Here is a 20,683-nt window from a genome sequence, read left to right on the forward strand (position 1 = left end):
AATGTGGGAGCGAGGAAGCTAGTGCTTGAACAATGGTTTAGGCTTCCATGGGAACATTTACTGTTCTCAAGTTTATCCTCTAATATATGCACTTTGGCAGTCTCGGATAATGCTTTTGACTGTTGACAGCCCATTAGTGCATTGTGATTCCAGGTTAGGGAGGGGAGGTGTGTTTCCTGGGTCCGGTAGTGAGATGCCTAGAGATGATTGTTTGTCTCCAGTCAGATTTGCTTATGCTTGGGGGGGGGGGGGGGGGTTAATGTATATATGTGCATGCGCATGAGGTTAGTGAATGACTTGGTTTTTGTTTGTGTATGACTGTTTGAGATCTTGTCTGCCTTCACTATCTCTCAGTATGTTTTCTTTGGGTTAGGCGATGTATGGCTGTGTATTACCTTTTGGTTGGGTTGTTTAGGGCCACTTTCGTTGTTTGCCTCGTCAGTTGATGAATTTGATCTGCGGTTCGAAATTCCCTTGGATCCTGCTGTTGATTTCCTTGCCAGCTGTTCTGACCGGTCACTTTTGTTTGTTTGGCTCTTCGGCTGGTATGTTGGTTCTCCAGCTCAAGCTCAGCAGTTCTAATAAATGTGTAGGCTGCTGTAAAAATAGGGGCTCAACAATTCTAAAGTAAGTGCAGGCTTACAGTGAGAGTGGGAGCTCAGCAGATTCTGATAGGAATATAAGCTCACAGAGTGAGATTTCAGCAGTTCTGATACAAGTAGAGCCTCAGAGGCAAGCTGCCTATTGTGGGAGGTGCTATCTGGTGCCACCAGCCATCTGCCTGGTTTGAAATTATGTTGTGAAAGATGATGGCTGAGGAAAGCCTTCTCCAAGAGCAGGCTACAATAAAGGTTGGAGCTCAGCAGCTCTAATAAGAGTGTAGAATACTGTAAAAACGGGAGCTCAGCAGTTCTAATAAATGTGTAGACTTCTGTAAAAGTGGGAGCTTAACAATTCTAAAGTGCAAGCTTACAGTGAGAGTGAGAGCTCAGCAGTTCTGATAGGACTACAGAACTCATATTTTACGTTATTGAGTAAATTGATGCCATTTTTGGCATTACCAGACTTTGTGTTTTGTAATCTATTGTGTTCAGTGGAATCAACTATTGTAACATTGTTAATTAGGACTGTCCGACTCTTGAATGCAGGCTTTGCAGGTTTTGCAAAATTCCACAGTGCGACTTTTGTTAGGTCTCTACGTTTTTTTCATATTACTCCTCATCTTGATAGACTTAGATTACTTCCTGTGGCCTTCTTTATCAAGTGTAAGTTACTTTTGTTGGTACATTTGGGACTTTTATCATTCCTCTTCTTTTTAGGTACATCATGCTTTACAACCTTATGCTGTTGGTGGCTGGTGGTGCCAACTTCTCGGCAGTCAAGGCTCGAAGTGGCACAGCAAAGGGCTTTTTCAGTAACTGACTTGTGAATGGAATCATTTACCATTGGTGCTACAACAACCACAGACTGTCACTTCTTTCAATAAGTTATTGAAGTGTCACCTCTTGCAACAAGTTTTTGCAATGCTTTGAGCGTTTTTAGGATGGACGATGTATTTTTGTGATTTTTGTTTTTTGTGTCAATTCGTTTGTATTTCTGGTTACATGTATGTGGTATATTTGTTATTTTTATTATGTATGTGTTGTTGTACCCTCTTGGGTAAAGGCGGGTTATAAATAATCTACCCCACCTCCTAAAACTGCCTTACTCCAAAAAAAAAAAAACTTACCTCAGCACCCCACATACTGCCCCACCCCAAAAAATAATCCCCTACAAACTGTCCCACACCCAAAAAAATACCCTACCCACAACATACACAATACCACACAAACTGACCCCTCCTCCGCAAACTTGATGTCCTGCTAGTGTTTCCCCCAACCCCCATTACCTCTTCCACAGAAACAACACATGCCCAGCACACACACCAGGGCAGAGGTTGGAGGTGGCCCGCACAGATTCACAGATACAGTCCTAGCTGCCTTTCTGGGCAGACGGATGAGCCATGCTGGTCTACTGTCATTTACTATTTTACACAGAGAAAATGTTAATATTTCCCTATTATTTCATTTGTTGTTAATTCTGTGAAAACTACTTTGAGAATTATACAGTTGGTTGTTTGTTTGTTTTTTATTGGTTGCTATGTTTATTGCCAAGTAACATCTCTTGCCATGGGTAGAGCCATGTTAACTTTGTGCCCACATGTTTCGGGGGCCCTGTGAGATTTACTCAAGATTCCAGAAGTAGTCAGCAGAATTTCACATTAATGGCCAGAAGGTAGAGTGGATAATATGTTAGAGGTTTTAAGCTCAGGAATATGTCCTATCTAGTTTTCTGGTCCTTGCCTCCCCCACAAAACTCTCCTTTCCCCACTATAACTAGGAGCAGAGACTGTTGGTAGAATCCAGCCAATGGGAAGGCAGTGGGGGCAGAACACTGGAAGAAAGCTGAACTCACAGGAAGAGAGGATGTGATCTGAAGAAAAGTTTTGTACTGTACAAGTGAAATTCCTGTGTTTAGTGAAAAGGGTGGAATATAAATGAACCCCTGCAAGATTACTAGAAAAGGGGAAGTACTACTGATAGGTGACTTCAATATACCGGATGTTGATTGGGATGTCCCGGCTGCAGGGTCGTTTAGAAGCAAAGAGATCTTAGATTCCCTACAGGAAGAATTGTTCCAGCAGTGGGTGACGGAACCGATGCGGGATGGAGCTGTTCTGGACCTGGTGCTTACCAATGGAGAGTACATTTCTGACGTCAAGATGGTGGACCATTTGGCATCTAGTGATCATCGTATGGTATCAGTGGTGTGCTGGAGCCGGCTTTGCAGAGCCGGTTGTTAATTTTTGAACAATTTAGCGAGCCGCTTGTTCTGCTCTCAGCTGGGACTTGAATGGGTTTTTTTTCCCCCACAAATTGCAGCAGGAGGCTGGAGGCACGCATGCCCAAACACACCAGCTGTCACCTGATATTGGTGAATGCATGGTGTGTGGCAACCCTGCCTCCTCGTGCTTCACGGCAGGCAAGAGGTTCGTGTGCATCGTCCGTCCGAGTTCCTGATTCTCTCTCCCCTGCTGCTGCCCTTCCCACTGCCCCATGCATTGAACTTTGTTTCTTCCCTCCCTATCTGCTCCCTCTCCCTGCCTCCCTCCTTCAACCTCTTCCCCCCCCATCCCCCGCCGCAGTTCGGACCGGATCGTTACTTGTAGGCAGGACGCAGGCAAAGGACACTGTCGGGACCAAGGAGGTTTGATGTGATGAGCTGCAGGCAGCCTATCTACTCCACGGTAAGCAAGGAAACCAATTTGTTTAATCTTTGTTTTCACTCCCCTGCACAGCTGTCCTCTAGTGAACTCTCAAACCAAACAAAGCAATCAAACCTATGAGCTGCTGCATCCACATTCTCGGTTTTTTTTTTATTCTTGGTCCATCTTTAACAAGTCTAAAGCTGTTTCAATTGGATAAGCAGTGCCTTAAAAGGAGGAGGACAAAAGTTTTTGTTTCATTTTTATTATTTTTTTTTTTTTTACTTATTGGAAAGATTTTTTATTTATTTGAAAGCTTCCCATAATATATAAATATCTTGAAATAACAATTGAATATCACTAAAACATCTTTAAAAATTATTATAGCTGGTAGAAACAGCAATCTTAAACTCTGTATTTTGTGCTCATTTTTCTACACTAAAATAAATAAATAAATACACTCTCTATATACAATACAGATGGCCAAATTTCAGTGAGGATATCCTGTTTCCTGATGGGTTCATCTTAACTGTTGTTGTAATCTACCTTGGGAAGCCTTGTGTTATAAAGATGATGATGGAATATATTGAAATTAAATGGAAGTAGAATTAAACTCTCCTTTCATTGGGGCACATGGAATCAGATCTTAATCTGTTTTGTAGAAGTTTACCTTTTAGATACACAAATGGATTATTCTGTTTTGAACATGTTTCAGGGGCAAGTAGCTTTATTAGTCAAAATAAAAATATTTTGTTTCTTGCAGATTTCTTTTGTTTAAACATAAATGGGCCATAAGCCCCTAATGCAGCCCATTGGTTTTCTTATATTTTGTTCTTGTGATAAATTATACTGTGTTAAAACTGAAAACTCTTGTCTCTATCTGGTCGATAATAAAAGTAGCTCATTGTGAACACTATCCACCCTAAAAGGTTGTTTTGTGGCTGTACATGACGAATTATGATATTGGCTAAATACGTGTATGTGTGTGTCTCTAGTCCTGCATCCTAAGTTTATATAATCCTTTCAAGAAATCCAGTTAATCTTTTAACTTATTAGTGGAGCATAACCGCAGAGTCATTCTATGGTCGCATCTTCAATATCGTAATACTAGTGCCCATCTAAGGAACAGCCAGGTTATTTTGAGTTAGTCTTCACTTGCTTTCCTTGTGCCATCACAATCCAGCAGGTAGGCAGTGTCTTAAAAGATGGAGGATAAAGGATTTTTTTTTTTTTTTTACATTAAAAGAAGGTAAATTTGGATGTAAGGATTGTTTGAAAGCACACTCTCTCCCCGGGTATAGCCAGCTCTGCAAATGTGTTTTTTTTTTTTTGGAGGGGTCACAGAGGTGGACCAGGGAGAGAGCCTGTTGTTAAAAATTTACCAGCACACCACTGTATGGTATGGTTCAATATTAAAACCGAAGAGAGGGCTCACTCGAGATTAAAGGTCCTGGATTTCAAAGGAACTAACTTTGCCAAGATAGGGGAGTTTCTCAAGGAACAGTTAGCGGGATGGGAACAGCTGAAGGATGTAGAACAGCAATGGAAAGGACCTATATTAAAGGCAACTAGCCTTTATGTTAGAAAATTACATAAAAGTAAGAGGAAAAGAAGGTCTCTCTGGTACTCGAATGTAGTAACTGAAAAGGTAAGGGAACGGAGGCTAACCTTTGCTCGTTATAAGAAGACCCAGAAAGATGAAGACAAGAGAGAATACCTAAATAAGCGAAGAGAAGCTGGAAAAGCTATCAGGAAAGCGAAGCGGCAAATGGAGCAAAAGATAGCTAATACGGTAAAATTGGGTGACAAGACCTTTTTCAGATATGTAAGTGACAAGAGGAAGTGCCATAATAGCATTGTGAGGCTCAAAGCTGAGGGTGAGAAATATGTGGAAGATAAGGATAAAGCTGAACTGTTTAACGATTATTTTAGCTCTGTGTTCACGAATGAAAAGCCGGGGGTAGGGCTGCAGAAAACAAAGGCTAGAGGCGATGGATGTATGGTAGACCAAGACCCGTTTACGAAGGACTGTGTTCGTGAGGGGCTTGCCAAACTAAAAGTAGACAGAACGATGGGGCCTGATGGGATACACCCGAGGGTGCTTAAGGAACTCGGAGAAGTTCTGTCGTCTCCGCTGACGGACCTCTTCAGCTTCCTTAGAAACTGGAGTGGTCCCGGTGGACTGGAGAAGGGCGGATGTGGTTCCTTTGCACAAGAGTGGAAGTAAGGAGGAGGTAGGGAATTACAGACCTGTCAGTCTGACCTCGTGGTGAGTAAGCTAATGGAAACGCTTCTAAAGAGGAGGATTGTGGGGGGGGTGTCAAGATGGCGCCGAGAGCGGACGCTCTGTAAGTTTGCGCCAGCAGCCTCGCTAAACTTCGTTTCTTCAATTTGATGATGCTTCATTCAAAAAGAAAATGGACTGTCCGGGCTGTTCCCCCACCTACCAGGTCATCCACGCCAGTGAGGCCAGGGCTGGAGCGCTTCTTTCCCGCTCTTTCTCAGGCAGTAAACGGTTAGATTCCATAGCGGGAGGAGCCAGTGAAGCGCCTCCCCCGCTGGAAGGAGAAACATCTTTGTCTCCCCCGCCGCTCTCTACTATTCCTCCGTGCCCCGCAACGTCAGCGAGCCGAGCAGCGAGCCTAACAGACACCGGAAGAGTGGATGTTGGCGGACCTTGTGGTGTGACCGGCTCAGCACTAACAACCATGGCCTCGGGGAAGGAACCGGAGGTAAGCCTCGGGAAAATATGGCTGAAATTACTAGATATGGAGAAAACCTTACAACAGTCCTCAGGAGAGGTAAAAGTTGTGAACTCTAAAGTTCAAGAATTGAAAGATTCAATAGAAATGGTTAAGCAGGATTTTTCCCAAAAAACTGAGAGTTTACAAACCGAGATGAAACAAATGAGTGAATTTAAAGTGGCAGTAATAAAGGACAATGTTGATATAAGAAGGAAGATCAAACAAATAGAGAATTTCAATAGGAGATTAAATCTCTGTCTGCTTAATTTTCCTAAACTTTTGGGGGTATCCCCATTAGAAATGTTTACCAGATTCCTGAGAGAAAATTTAAATTATCCACAAGAGATAATTCCTCCCTTAAATAAAATCTACTTTATACCTAATACAATTAAGAAGGCAGACGGAGAAAGGAATGATAATTGAGGACATGATTTAAATATGGACAATGGCTATATCGGAACAGTCACTGGATAACGTCACTGAAAGAGCGACGCTGATTGTGTCTTTTGTATTTCAACAAGACTTAAATTCAATCATGAGACTTTACTTTAAATCAGCGAATCATAATTTTTGGAGGAGAAAAATTTTGACTTTATCCTGATGTGACAAAAGTCACTCAACAAAGAAGGAAAATGTTTCTATTAATGAAGTTAAAGACAATAGAATTAGGAGGATCTTTCCTCTTGGTATGTCCATGTAAATGTATTGTAAGGTTAAATATGTCTTTGATATGCCTGATCAGCTTAAGTCTTTCCTAGACTCAAAACAATGATAGAGACTTCGAATAGTAATTGAGAATTACGGCGACACATTTTCTTTTAAAGCTGTAATACATTGTTATATTATATCTTAACTAAATTCCTACCCCCCCCCTCCTCTCATATAGGGGTCTAATGAAGCCAATACATGTTATGAAAAATGAATTTATTTTATTTTGTAACAGTAATGTTCCTAATGGCTGTATTTCACTTAACAGAATGTACCTGTTTTAAGTTTGTAGAAAATTAATAAAAATGATAAATCATAAAAAAAATAGAGGAGGATTGTGACAATTCTTGAACTACATGGAATGTGAGACCCGAGGCAGCATTGCTTCACTAGTGGCAAGTCGTGTCAGACGAATCTGACTGTCTTCTTCGTCTGGGTGACCAAGTAGTTGGATATGGGAGGGGCGCTTGATGTGGTATACTTGGATTTCAGGAAAGCCTTTGACACGGTTCTGCACAGGCGACTGATAAATAAATTGAGGTCCCTCGGTTTGGAACCTAGAGTAACTAAGTGGGTAAAAAATTGGTTGAATGGTAGGAGACAGAGGATGGTGATAAGTGGAGCTTGCTCTGAAGAAAAGGAGGTAGTCAGTTGAGTACCGCAAGGATCGGTCCTAGGGCTGGCTCTTTTTAATGTCTTTGTGAGCAATATTGCGGAAGGGCTGTCTGGTAAGGTTTGTCTCTTTGCAGATGATACTAAACAATGCAACAGGGTGGACACCCTGGAGGGTGTGAATGACATGAGGAAGGACCTGGCGAAGCTAGAGGAATGGACCGATATTTTGCAACTAAGGTTTAATCCCAAAAAATGCAGGGTCATGCACTTGGGTCGCAAAACTCTGCGGGAACGGTACAGTATAGGGGGTGTAGTGCTCAGTGTGCGAAGGAAGAGCGGGACTTGGGAGTGATTGTGTCTGACAACCTTAAAGCTTTCAAACAGGTAGAAAAAGCGACTGCCAAAGCCAGAAGGATGCTTGGGTGCATAAAGAGAGGCATGACCAGCAGGAAAAAGGAGGTGATAGTGCCGTTGTAGAAGTTTCTGGTGAGGCCTCATTTGGAGTACTGCGTGCAGTTCTGGAGACCGCACCTACGGAAAGATATAAACCTTTTGGAGTCGGTCCAGAGGGCGGCTACGAAATTAGTAAGCGGTCTTGAATGCAAAAATTATAGGGACAGGCTTATGAACCTCAACATGTATACGCTGGAAGAGAGGAGGGAGCGAGGAGACAGAAACGTTTAAATATCTCAAGGGCATTTATGTACAGGAAGAGAGCCTTTTTCAAATGGAGAGCTCTGGAATGAGGGGGCATACGACAAAGTTGAGAGGGAATAGGCTTAGGAGCAACCTGAGGAAGTAGTATTTCACAGAAAGGGTGGTGGAGGCGTGGAATGGCCTCCCGGTGGGGGTGGTGGAGTCGAGAACTGTTCCAGAGTTTAAAAAGGCATGGAATAAGCATGTGGGATCGCTTAGGAACAGGAAGAATTAGGAGTTACAGAGGATGGGCAGACTGGATGGGTCATATGGCCTTTATCTGTCATCATGTTTATAAAGACTCCCACAATATATTTCTATGGAAAGGAGTTCCAACAGCTGCAGTATGTATTCACTGATTCACCAATACTGTGATAAAAGAATTGCACCTTTCTGACTTCCTTCCTTTATCTCCTTTCCTGATCAGAGGCACAAGAAGCACAAACACACACAAACATGTATGCAAGCATGCACAGACTGAAACACACATACCAATCACACCCTCTCCCCCAATACACATGCTCATATGCCTTTACATGCAGGAGGTTTGGAAAGAGTTCTGTGAGTCATGCTTTCCTTGCTTGAAAGATGAGTCATCTATTTCAGCAAGCATTTTATACATAGGTCCAGACTGATCCTACAGCAGGAGGTCAGAGTTTAGGTTTAGTTAGGAGGGATGGTGCTTATGTTTGGGTTGTCTTTGTCTCTGACTTATTTCTTCGCTCTTGTACTTTTGTTAACTCTGTATGCTTGTTTATCTGATGTGGTTGCTCTTATGACTAAGTTTTAGTGTCTGAGTGATAATGGTAGCATGTTCTGTTCTATCTACAAATGGCATTCTTTTCCATCTTTAAATTTTTATGTTTTATTGCTGTTATTGTAAATTGCTTTGTTTTGTTTGCAACAAAAGCGGAATAGCAAATTTAATAAATATTTAAATATATGTTATGCTGCTTGCCATATTTTCAGTTATCTTGAGCAGATCAACAGGCTGCCAAATAAATTATAACTAAAAAAGGCTTTTTATTTCACTAAAATGTTTATTCATCTCAGCAGGTCAGATGCCAAGTACAGGTACCATGATATCTGGTCAAACTATTCCAGGCCGCATAATGTCAAACATCTCATCCAATGTGCACTCAGCTGGTGGTCCTCACCCTCCACCTGCATCAAGTCTGCCACCATTGTCTGGAAACATAGTTGGACCACGTGCACCTTTGGCACCAAATGGCATGTGTAAGTTTCTCTTTAGATAGCCCTCTTGGAGAAAAATAGCATGGGATTGTTCTTTGATATTTTTATGGATTTTGTGAAGTGGTGGAATTTAGCAGTTCTTTTTACATATCACAATTTTTTTATGCCTATCAGACTGAAGTTACTATGGAAAGAATCTTTTTTTTTTTTTTTCTTTATTGATTCTAACCTAGTGGAAGCTAGAAAGGGATTAAGAATGTCTGGAGGCAAAATAATTCTGCAAAAATATAACAGAATGAGATGAAATTTGGTATGAAGGAAAAACTGGTTTAAAAAATTAGAATATTTGAAATGAGCCAAGTCGAACTGAGGGTTCCAGACATATAAGCCCCCTCCCCACCCTCCCAAAATAAATGACCTAGTGCATTTCTGGAAGAGAATGAGTTCCAGCTTCTGTAGCATAGAACATTTCAAGGAATGAAATGAAGCTTGGCATGTGAGAAAAAACAGTGAAGACACATTGTTCAAAAATGGGCCATATTGGACTACGTGTTCTAGATAAATACCCTCTAAAATATGGCCCAATGCATTTCTATGGGAAAAGGATTTCCAGCTTCTGTAGCATTAAAAACTTAGAGTAAAATGTAGCAGTTTTGAGAACATGGCAATTTGCACACTTTTCAAATTGCTCCCTCCAGTTGCCATCACAGCCCAGAATCTACCCCCCCCCCCCCCACACACACACACACACACACCTGCCACACCACACCACCCCTATCCTCTAAAACTGTCCCCTGCAAATTGTCTTACACCTAAAAATTATCCCCTGCAACTGCCAAAATGTGGCCCCACAATCAAAAGTCCCCTGTAGCTGCTACAGTACCCCTAAATTGCCCAACCCTAAAACTACCTCTTTCAAACTGCCTCACTCAAAAAAAAAAAAAAAACCCCACCCTCAAAACCTACCCACCACTAGATCCCTACACCAGTGGTGTAACCATGAAAGGGGAGGGCATGGGCACCTTTGGCTCTGTCCCCCTCTGCTTTCATGGCTGGCGGGGATACCAAACCCTTCCAACCGAAGACGTCTCCTGCAGGAGTCCCACCTGTGTTGAACGAGCAGCACAATTCAACATGCTCAGTTAGACTGATTTGGGCATGTGTGGGAGAGTTGGCATTAGCGGCCGAAGCATGCCTGCTGAATTAAGTACTGCTCGTTCAGCACAGGTGGGACTCGTGCTAGAGATGTCTTCAGCTGGCAGGGCTTGGTATCTCCTCCAGCAAAGGTGGTCATTTATTGTGGCAGAGGGAGAAAGGGGAGAGAGTACTGGACCCCCAAAAATGGACTTACGGCTATGTCCCTGCCCAACACACTGCCCCATCCTCCAAAAAAATAACTTCCTACAAACAACCCCACCCGCAACTAACATAACACTCCACAAACTGCCCCAGTTCCAAACTATACTCCCTTGCAACTGTGAAAAGTTAGTGTGAAAATGAGATGGATTGGGCCTTGGAGTTCAGAGAGATAAGCTTCACAAAAAATGGCCCAGTGCATTTCTATGTATAGAAATACTGATATGCTGAAAGTTAGCATTAGGAAATTCTACTTTCAAATTGCCTTTCTGCCCTTTTCTATTCTGCTAGTCATAAAAACACACATACAAAGGCACAGAAACACACACAGTGATTGGGAATAATTCCATGAGACCCGTTCTGCATGTCTTCACCACCACCCTCTTCCCCACTGTTACCACACCTATCCCTATTGAGTTGGCTTTTAGCAATTCTGTGTATTTAATTTTCTGTGTGTAAATGCTATGCTGAATTATATAGCTTTTAGTAGCTACTATATATAGTGGTAACTAGTAGCTGAACTATATGGTTTGCTACTGCTGGCTATCCAGCTTATAATCGAAAGAGAAAGGCGCCCAAATTACTACTACTACTACTTAACATTTCTATAGCGCTACTAGGGTTACGCAGCGCTGTACAATTTAACATAGAAGGACAGTCCCTGCTCAAGGAGCTTACAATCTAAAAGACAAGTGAACAGTCAATTCCGACCTAAATCGAGAGATGGACGTCTTTCTCTCGCGAGCGCCCAAATCGGTATAATCGAAAGCCGATTTTGGGTGTTTCCAACTGCACTCCATCGTGGGAACGAATAAAGTTGATGGGGGCGTCGGAGGCGTGAAGGCGGGACTGGGGCGTGGTTATCGGCCGGGGAGAGATGGACGCCCTCGGCCAATAATCGAAAAAAATAAAGGCATTTTTAGCGAGAATTTAGGCCACTTTTTTTGGACCCTTTTTTCTCACGAACATGTCCCATGACCAGATGACCACCGGAGGGAATCGGTCATCCCCAATTCCCCCAGTGGTCACTAACCCCCTCCCACCAAAAAAAAAAAAGAATTTTAAAAACTTTTTTTTTCCAGCCTGTATGCCAGTCTCAAATGTCATCCCCAGCTCCATCACAGCAGTATGCAGGTCCCTGGAGCAGTTTTTAGTGGGCGCAGTGGACTTCAGGCAGGTGGACCCAGGCCCATCCCCCCCCCCCCCCCTACCTGTTACACTTGTGGTGGGAAATGGGAGCCCTAAACCCCCTCCCCCCCCCCCAAAAAAAAAACCCACTGTACCCACATTTAGGTGCCCCCTTCACCATTAAGTGCTATGGTAATGGTGTAGAGTTGGGAGTGGGTTTTGGGGGGGATTTGGGGGTCTCAGCACCCAAGGTAAGGGAGCTATGCACCTGGGAGGTAATTTAATGTTTTTTTTCTATTTTTTAAAAGTGCCCCCTAGGGTACCCGGTTGGTGTCCTGGCATGTGAGGGGGACCAGTGCACTACAAATCCTGGCCCCTCCCACGACCCAAAGCCTTGGATTTGGTCGTTTTTGAGCTGGGCCGCTTCGGTTTTGATTATCGCTGAAAAATGAAAACGCCCAGCTCAAAAAAACACCCAAATCCAAGGCATTTGCCTGGCACAAACCGTATTTTCGAAAAAAAAGATGGACATCCATGTTTTTCGAAATTACTGTTCAGCCCGCCCCTTCATGGACCCGTTCTCGGAGATGGACGTCCTTACACATGGGCGTTCGCGTTCGATTATGCCCCTCCACGTGTACCACTATCTAGTGTTGAAGAAGTAGAGCACTACCTGTTGCAGTGGGACAGAGGCACTCTGTGATTAAACTGCAAAATCCATTCTTTGAAATCTGTTGATACTGATGTCTTACAGTTTGATAAATCATCACATTTGATTTCATTTTATTAACAAAATATTTGGTACTGCTCCATTGAAACAGACTCATCCCCTTCAGGTCAGAGACTAATGCAGAGAGGCAACATATACATGCATGCACATACAGAGAGGGTGAAAATTCCATGAGCCAAGTTTTACATGTTTTCTCCACTTGTTAAAATGTATTTCTGACTGAAGAGTTAAAAGATAAGGGTGCTTTAGCATCTTTGTTAATTTTGCATTTAATTTTACTTTGGTTACCATGGTAACAGTTCAGTTTGCGTGCAGGACTACAGCAGTTATCTTGGAAATGTATGCTGTAACTGTGATGGTATTTTACAAAGAACTCTTATATATTTGGATTCTTTAAAGTCTAACAGCTGCTGAAACATCATGTTTTCATTTGATAGGTTTCCAGCTCATATAAAACTTGCATTAGCCTTAATTGGTGATGTTGATGTGGAGGGCAGAAGCTATAGTACCATAGGCTTTTGTGGCTTCCCAGAGTTTTTCCTACATATTAGCAGTAGCCGTAATTGTGAGGAACAGATCAGTGTTCTGAAACACAACACAAGTATACTATTGAGCCAGCAAGTCAGTGTTGCTTTTAAAAACAGCAATTGAGGACTCAACTTCCATACTACACTTTCTAGAGTCTGAATTGCAAGAGCTGGGTTCTGGACACATATCTGCGTCTTTTTAGGGAAAGGGAAATGGGACTTGATATACCGCCTTTCTGAGGTCTTAGCAACTACATTCAAAGCGGTTTACATATATTCAGGTATTTATTTTGTACCAGGGGCAATGGAGGGTTAAGTGACTTGCCCAGAGTCATAAGGAGCTGCAGTGGGAATCGAACTCAGTTCCCCAGGATCAAAGTCCACTGCACTAACCACTAGGCTACTAGAGAACCAGCCCCCTCTTTTTTTTTTTTTTTTGCTGTTGGAGGTAAAAACAGTTTTGATATTTTAAGCTTAGAATATTTTATTGAATATTTATACAAATTTATGTTCCTGTGGACAAATCTGGGAATGTAGAAAGTTTCTCTGGCCTTATAAATGGTCCAAAGCAGGGTCTTAGGCATTTTGCAGAAACTATGTACATAGGCTTGGATGTTTGATTTTTTGTTTTTTTTTTGTTTTGGAAACACTGAGTACTTCAACAATTGTTCAATCCATGATCTGCAAAACATTTTCTCTTTCTAAAAAGAAATGTGAAGCATCTAAACCTGAAAATTTGTGATTTTGATCTGTCTTATCCTGAAGAGGGTGCATCAGTGGCTTGACAGAAGAGCTTGTTTAAGACTAATCCAAGATTGGCAGTAGAGTAAGGCATGTAGGGAGTTATTTACTAATGGTTATCATGCAGTTATTCCTACAGTAGACTACGTTCAATAACAGCATTATTGTGAGTTAACCATTAGGAAATGACTCCCCACCAAGAGAGAGAACATGCATGCTTTGTTTACTAGTTCCACGGGGATTGCAACCTTCAGTCAAACTTGATTAACTTGAATAGTCTACAGCAGTGGGCCCCCAGCCTGTGATCCACAGACCTCCTGGAGGACATCTCATGCTGCTATAGCCATTCAGCCAGAGTGCAGAATGGATATAGCCAGTAGAGGCAGGATCAGCAGTGGCTGTGGAGATGGCAGTAGCAGCATCAGTAGTTTTGAAGGATAAAAGAAGTAGCAGCTGTGGCGAGTGGTATAAGAGGTAGCTGCACAAACCAGAAGCAGTTGGGGGTGGTGAGATCAGCAGTGAAGGGTGCCTGTTCAGAGGCAGCTGTGTATACTGGAGGCTAGAGCTAGGGGGTGAGAGAAAATGGAGGGAACTGGCTGAGGGGAGGGATAAGAGTGAGACCGGTAAGGACTAGCTGGGAAAGAAAAAGAGATTGGTTGGGGTGAGTGAGAGAGAGACTGGTGAAAACAGAAAAGGGAGATACCAAGGCTAGTGGGAACTGGCTTGAATCAGAAGGGAAGGGGTCTAGGAAAAGTGATGAGGATAAACTTGAGTCCCAGAACATTTTGGAGATTAATCAGGGGTTCCACACAGTGTTAAAAAAAAAAAAGTTGGAAATCTTTGGTCTACAGATAACTAATTCAAGAACTGAAGTTGCAATTTCAGGATTAGTTGAACTTTTAGAAAGAAAGAATGTTTTAAGGATGAGATTGCAAAATAGATTTGTTACCTTGTTTAGAGATGTCAAACTAATCAGACCAAAAAGTTCTCAAACTTTTCTATTTCCTCAGAAAGACGAAATAAGAAAATATTGTGTTGATTTGCATCTTGCTTCCAGGTGTTCTTTGACTTTCTTAAGAGGAAATGTAGGAGCATGGAACTCCGACAAGCTTGGATGCTTCTAGATAAGGAATAAGCTCTCAGCCCACTCCAAGCCCCTAATCACTGAGAAAACAATTATTCTCCTTGTGAGGCAAAAGTACACATTTAAGGAACATTTCATCTTAGTGCATTTCAGTTGAATAGTTCATGTATTTTTTTAGGGTATATTTATCCCTCCCAATGGTGGTTTACCCACCAATACCTAGGAAGAAACAAATCACCCTAGGCTGCATCAGTTCGCTCTTTATTAGATACCTTATCAAGTATTTGTATTATTAGCAGATCAGTGATATCTCACTGGGAGTACAGAACATTGCTACACAAAATTACTTCTTTATCTGAGACTCCAAAGAATATAAAAGCAATCAAATGCTTTTATTTATTATTCTCCCAAATATATGTATAAAAGATTCAAAATTACTTATGAGAAAGCAATAGGATTACTTGCCAATGCAGATACAATTGATTGGTTTCTCATGAGAGAGAGCAGCCCTGCTTGCACAAAGGTACTGGCTGTAACTGTCTCTCTCCAAAGAAATAGGAAGTACACTCATTTTTATGTGCCCATTTAGCATACAGACAAAATGACAGTAACTCACCTTATTGGATATAATATATTGTAGTCACCACCTTAGTGACCATATATGGTACCATTTACCATACGTGCTTGGCATTTTTTTAGCATTGGTCAGAAAGCTTGGTCATCTTCTCACAAGGCCACTCAGTTCTACATTTCTGACCATATCTTCTTGGATGTAACTGACTCTGCCCTGTTGGTAAACCGCATCATACTGTTTTTGAGGTTTTTGCACCCTAGCCCTTTCCTCATTTTGCTGCATGGTTGTGTCCCAATAGCTCAGTATTTTTACTGGAACTCCAGCGTTCAAATTAAAGTTACAGGCCTGTAAACTTTTTTTTGTCATTTTTAAATCCTGAACCAAAGACAGCTGTAATGATAATAGACATCTCCCCCCTTGAAGATCTTTGAACACCTTCACTAAATATGGGAATGGCTAGTGCTCCTTGCAAGTAACCTAGTCCTGCACCTAAGCGTTTGCTTTCACCTCAAAATCATTTTGAGCTAGTTCTGTATTACCATAAACTCAAAAAGGATATGGTTTAATGCTGTGATTATAAGCTGTCTTAGGTTGCAGGTATCCTAAAATCCCTAAGCAGGATGGGATTTCTAGGCCTTACTTTACCAGTCATGGCCACACAGTCATGAGCACTAAAAGGTGGATATAACATAAGAGAGACACTAGTTGGGGAGGAAATCCATGTAAGCAAGATATACCAAAGGCATGGTCCAAAAGGAGGACAACAGGATGGCATGGTATCAAAGTGGCAGGCTAATATGGTCAATAACTGAGTGATTTCAGAGAAGAGTGAAAAATATTTACAGGGTACAAAATAAAACATACTCTAAAAAGAATCTTCTGTATCTGCTGTGGTGATGGGAATAACTAACTGGGCTAAGGCGCATTGTCCTTGCCAGTATGAGGGTAGGGTTGGATACAGGGTCTCAGTTCCACAAGGATTATAAGCATAAATGGATTGTGGTGTGTCCTAAACACACTTATAGACAGGGTGCTTGGCATAATACCGCTGCCATTCTGCATTACCGCATGTGACATACAGACATCAAATTGGAGTATCACTGGTTGGGAGCTTAGAGCTAACCTAAAGGTGTGGACAGTTGGGTAAGTGCCAGTGATCTCAATATTTCATATGTGAGTGAGGAGTGGCCTAGTGGTTAGGGTGGTGGACTTTGGTCCTGAGGAACTGAGTTCAATTCCCACTTCAGGCACAGGCAGCTCCTTGTGACTCTGGGCAAATCACTTAACCCTCCATTGCCCCATGTAAGCTGCATTGAGCCTGCCATGAGTGGGAAAGTGCGGGGTACAAATGTAACAAAAATAAAATAAAATTATGGCGATAAGGCTAAGGGCGAAGAAATGGGTAATATACATATTTGTTAGTATGCTAGTTGAAAATTTTTTTTTAGCAATTGATCAACAGATAGCTCAATCAATGCATACAGGAATGGGATGGTTATGGCTCCTATGATAGAGGAAGATGGTCCTACAAGAGTTAATTTTTAAGTTAAGCGGTGTCAACCACACCAGGGGAAGTGACGGGGTAATTTCCTGTGTTTGATCTGAATCGCCTTCGGATGTGTCTGGTGTGAGCATAGGGATGCCTGGAAGTTACAATGTTACTTCTAAAATAGGAAAAAGGTAAGTTTAAATACTTATATGCAGGTGTAAGGGTAATTAGTAAATATGGAATTAATACTTATTTAAATGCTTAGAGATTATGTGGAAAGAAAGGACGAAGTTAAATGCTTTATTTGCTTTAGAATTAAAGTACTCAGACAAAGAGGAAGTTGAATGGAAAAAGGTTGAAGCATTCTATTTTTATGTAAAACAGCTTATGCAAAATAAAATAAAAACTAAAAGTTCATGTATAACAATCAGAGATCTATATTTCCTAGCAGAAAATAGGGTGTGTTGAATTACTTAAGTGCTTAATTGTTTGCTGTAGAAGTACTTGAAGTTATTTTCAAGTGCGTATGTGAAACAGACCTTATACTAAACTAACTTATCCTATAATTTTCCTAAAATAAACAAAACAGCAGGCCATTCATCCTCACATACCCTCCCACCTCCCCTTGGAGTTGTTTTCAATGCTATGTTATTGTACTATTGGTCCCGCGCTTTCATGGTGAGTGGGAAGGCAGGCACTCGCACATTTGCAGTGGGGGTGCTGTGCGTGTGCTTAAAGCTATCTTATCTTGTTTAAGCTCCGCAGCAGGCAACATGGATGACATCACCCACATGTGAGAATGAATGGCCTGCTATCCTCCCTTTACTTTATCAAGGGTAGCAGAATATCTTTTTGTTTTGGAGGGCCAAACCAACAAAGCTGTGTCTGACTGCCAATGCTGTGTAGGGCAAAAACTTGGTAGAGCCATGACCCCTGTTGCTCACCCCATCTTGCTGTGTTGCCTTTGTTGTATTCTTTCAGTGGTGACCTAACTGTTGCTCTTACTCACTTGCTGACTACGAATCTTTTTTATATTTCCAGATCCACCAGCACAACAACAGCAGCAGCTGCCTCAAGCTTCATCTCAGCCATCATCTGATGGATCAACACCACCTCCCTCAGTACCAGTAGCCTCTTCAACTCCTTAGCTATTGAACAGCAAGAGCCTCTAAGTCAGATGCTTTTAAACCTGGAGAGAGGCAGTCTCATATTCCCCCGTTTACTTCTGTTGGTTTTCTAAAGGGACATTTTATTTTGATGTTCTAACCTAATGGTCTTCAAACACAGTCCTTGAGAGCTGCAACTCATTCAGGTTTTCAGGATTTCTACAGTGAATATCTCTTGTGCTTACCTACATTATATACAAATAAGTCTTTTGCATATTGTAAACATTCTGAAAGTTGACTGAGTTGCATTCCTTGAGGACTATATTTGGGGGTTCCCTGTGTGATTTGCAGAGACTATTTAGTGTTCATCTTTATATGGCTTGTCTTTGAAGTTCTCGTAGAGAAGTGGTGTGCAAGCCAGACCAGAGTGGAGCCTTCTACCATCCATCCTTGCTTTTTATTGCTGCAGAAACTCTTCTCTTAAAACAGTTTTAAAAATTGATAGATGCTAGCTGCAATTCAATCAGGTTTTTTTTTCTTCTTTTCTCCATTTAATGACTGACTTTGAACTCTCACCCAAACTGAGAAATTTTTTTTTTTTTTTTAAGTATTTAAAGTTAATGGAGTCCTTGCTGATGTGCATATTTAGACAGATTGCCATTTTAAATTATCTTGGTGCTCTTTCTGTAGCAGCAAAAGCATTATTTTTTATTCTGCAAGTGATGAGCCTACATCTACCAGGGTATCAAGTACCAAAGAGAAATTGTTACTGCGATATGATTCTGACTGCAGGAAATGTGACTGTTCCTTCCCTGTCTGTTTTGTTTGCACCAATTAAGTTCTCTTAAGGATGTGAGAAAGCAGTGGAATAAATGCCCTTGGCAGTAGGTACTGGCTCCTAATAAGAGATTGTTCTAGCATGTCTTGTTTATGTAATATGGTAAAATCAAAGCTCCCACTACTGCCAGTGCCACCACCACAGAGTGGATGGAAGGAATATCTGTGGGAGAACCATCCTTGGTTGTATCTTCATTAGAGCCATAAATTGCTTATCTTGTCAACTTTCAAAATGAGGCCAACCCAATCCCCTCCCTTAGCACCCTTCCTGTCCTTCCAGAGTAATAAAAGCAATCCAGAATGAAGCTATTTTTCTTTATCTGCTGTCTCTATCTTGTTCAGAGCAGCAGTGACCAGCTGTTTGTTTTGGAGCACATTTCCAGTGAAAGGATTTCTCAGATAAACTGTCAATCTAAATGATAGGCTGACTGTTTCTAGTAGTTTAAAAAGCTGTAAAACAGAGGTTTGATCTTAGCCTGTATGAAAAAAAAAACATAAACTGATTAATTTATAGTTTAAACATTTAAGATGAAAACTGCAGTCTGGCTGTACTGATTAATTTACTGTTGGCTTACCTTGTGGATTAGGCTGGAGATCTCTACTGTTTGATATTAGGGACGACATTTCCTTTAAAAAAAAAAGGCTCACTAAAACTAGACTAGTGCAGTACAGAGGCCAATTGAGAAATAATGAGAACTTTGTGTGGGGGGAATATCGTTTGGAGCATGTACTTTTATTTTTACTCTGTTAGATAGACAGGAAGTGAGATCTTCTCTAATTTGGGATGACCCAGGCATATGTGTTTGTGTTAAACCCGAGAACTACCTCTTCAGAAAACTTGGGTAGGAAACTCAGTAAATGTGGTACTTATTTTTTTTCTTACAGGGTTGTTGTTTTTTTTTTTTTGTTTGTTTGTTTTTAAGTAATTGAGGAAATGAAGATTCTCATCTATGTCCTCCCTTTCAAGTATTTCTTCCCGTTCAAATCTTTCAACATTCCTTTTGATTAGCATTTTCTAAATCGCCTATTACATTGGTTTTCATGATGATCGTTTGGGATTTTGTGGTAGAAGTGAAATAGATTTGAACAGCTTTATTTGCAAAGCAACGTCAATCTCATCCTCTTTTCACACAAAAGGAGAGAAATGGAAATCTTGAATGTTGCTGCTGAGTTTTCTAATAAAGTGGGGGACATTTTCAGAGTTGATAATGTATGATAGTGTGTTCTAAATTGACTTTTTGCTGAGTTTAGTAAATTGCAGTGTTGCTTGCTTTTTTTTAACCCACTCTCATCACATACATCCTCTATCCTGCCCAAGGTCTCTAATAACTCACCGTGCCTGTCACAGTGTCTTCGCCATCCCCTTGAAAAATATTTTTCAACTTTAATTTTCAGGGTTTTTAATTCCATATAGAAATTGTTGTTCAGACTGTGGTCTGGTTATATCACCTCAGGTTATTTTTAATATAATTGACTCCAGTTTTTGAAAAGAGAAAAATAAATCCTGACAAGGTATTTTTACTGTAATAGGGGAATGTCATAAATGAGTTCCTGAATTTGTAGAGCAATTGTGTTTGTATAAATATATGATGATTTTGTTTGTTTTTCCTTTCTTCTTTCACCCCCTGCATTAGATCATATATGTGTGATAGTGTTTTCTTAATGCACAGCCACCCATTTTTGTGAAATAAAGTTTTCTTTTATACAAAAAAAAAATTGTCCTGTTTGCTGTACTGATAGAACAAAACTATGGATGATTTATAAATTACTCTCTAGTTCAGCTACTTTTCTAGTTTTTCAACTACTACTACTTATTTCTATAGCACTACTTAGATGTACACAACACTTATACACCAAACACATAGTCTCTGCTCAACAGAGCTTACAAGCTGTACAAGGCAAACAGGACA

The 20,683-nt window shown here is 41.1% G+C and overlaps 1 protein-coding gene across 1 annotated transcript in view; it reads left to right on the forward strand.

Moving 5' to 3' along the window:
* The window catches only part of SMARCC1 (SWI/SNF related, matrix associated, actin dependent regulator of chromatin subfamily c member 1), a 542,893-nt gene extending 522,416 nt beyond the window's left edge, over nt 1-20,477 (forward strand). The window contains 2 exon segments of the mRNA XM_030196622.1: nt 9,064-9,243; nt 17,872-20,477. Of these exon segments, the coding sequence (XP_030052482.1) occupies nt 9,064-9,243; nt 17,872-17,978 (287 nt within the window). The 3' untranslated portion in view covers nt 17,979-20,477.
* Nucleotides 20,478-20,683: the final 206 nt, after the last annotated feature.

This window comes from Microcaecilia unicolor, chromosome 1 (assembly GCF_901765095.1).
Source record: "Microcaecilia unicolor chromosome 1, aMicUni1.1, whole genome shotgun sequence".
In the NCBI taxonomy this organism is placed as follows: Eukaryota; Metazoa; Chordata; class Amphibia; order Gymnophiona; family Siphonopidae; genus Microcaecilia; species Microcaecilia unicolor.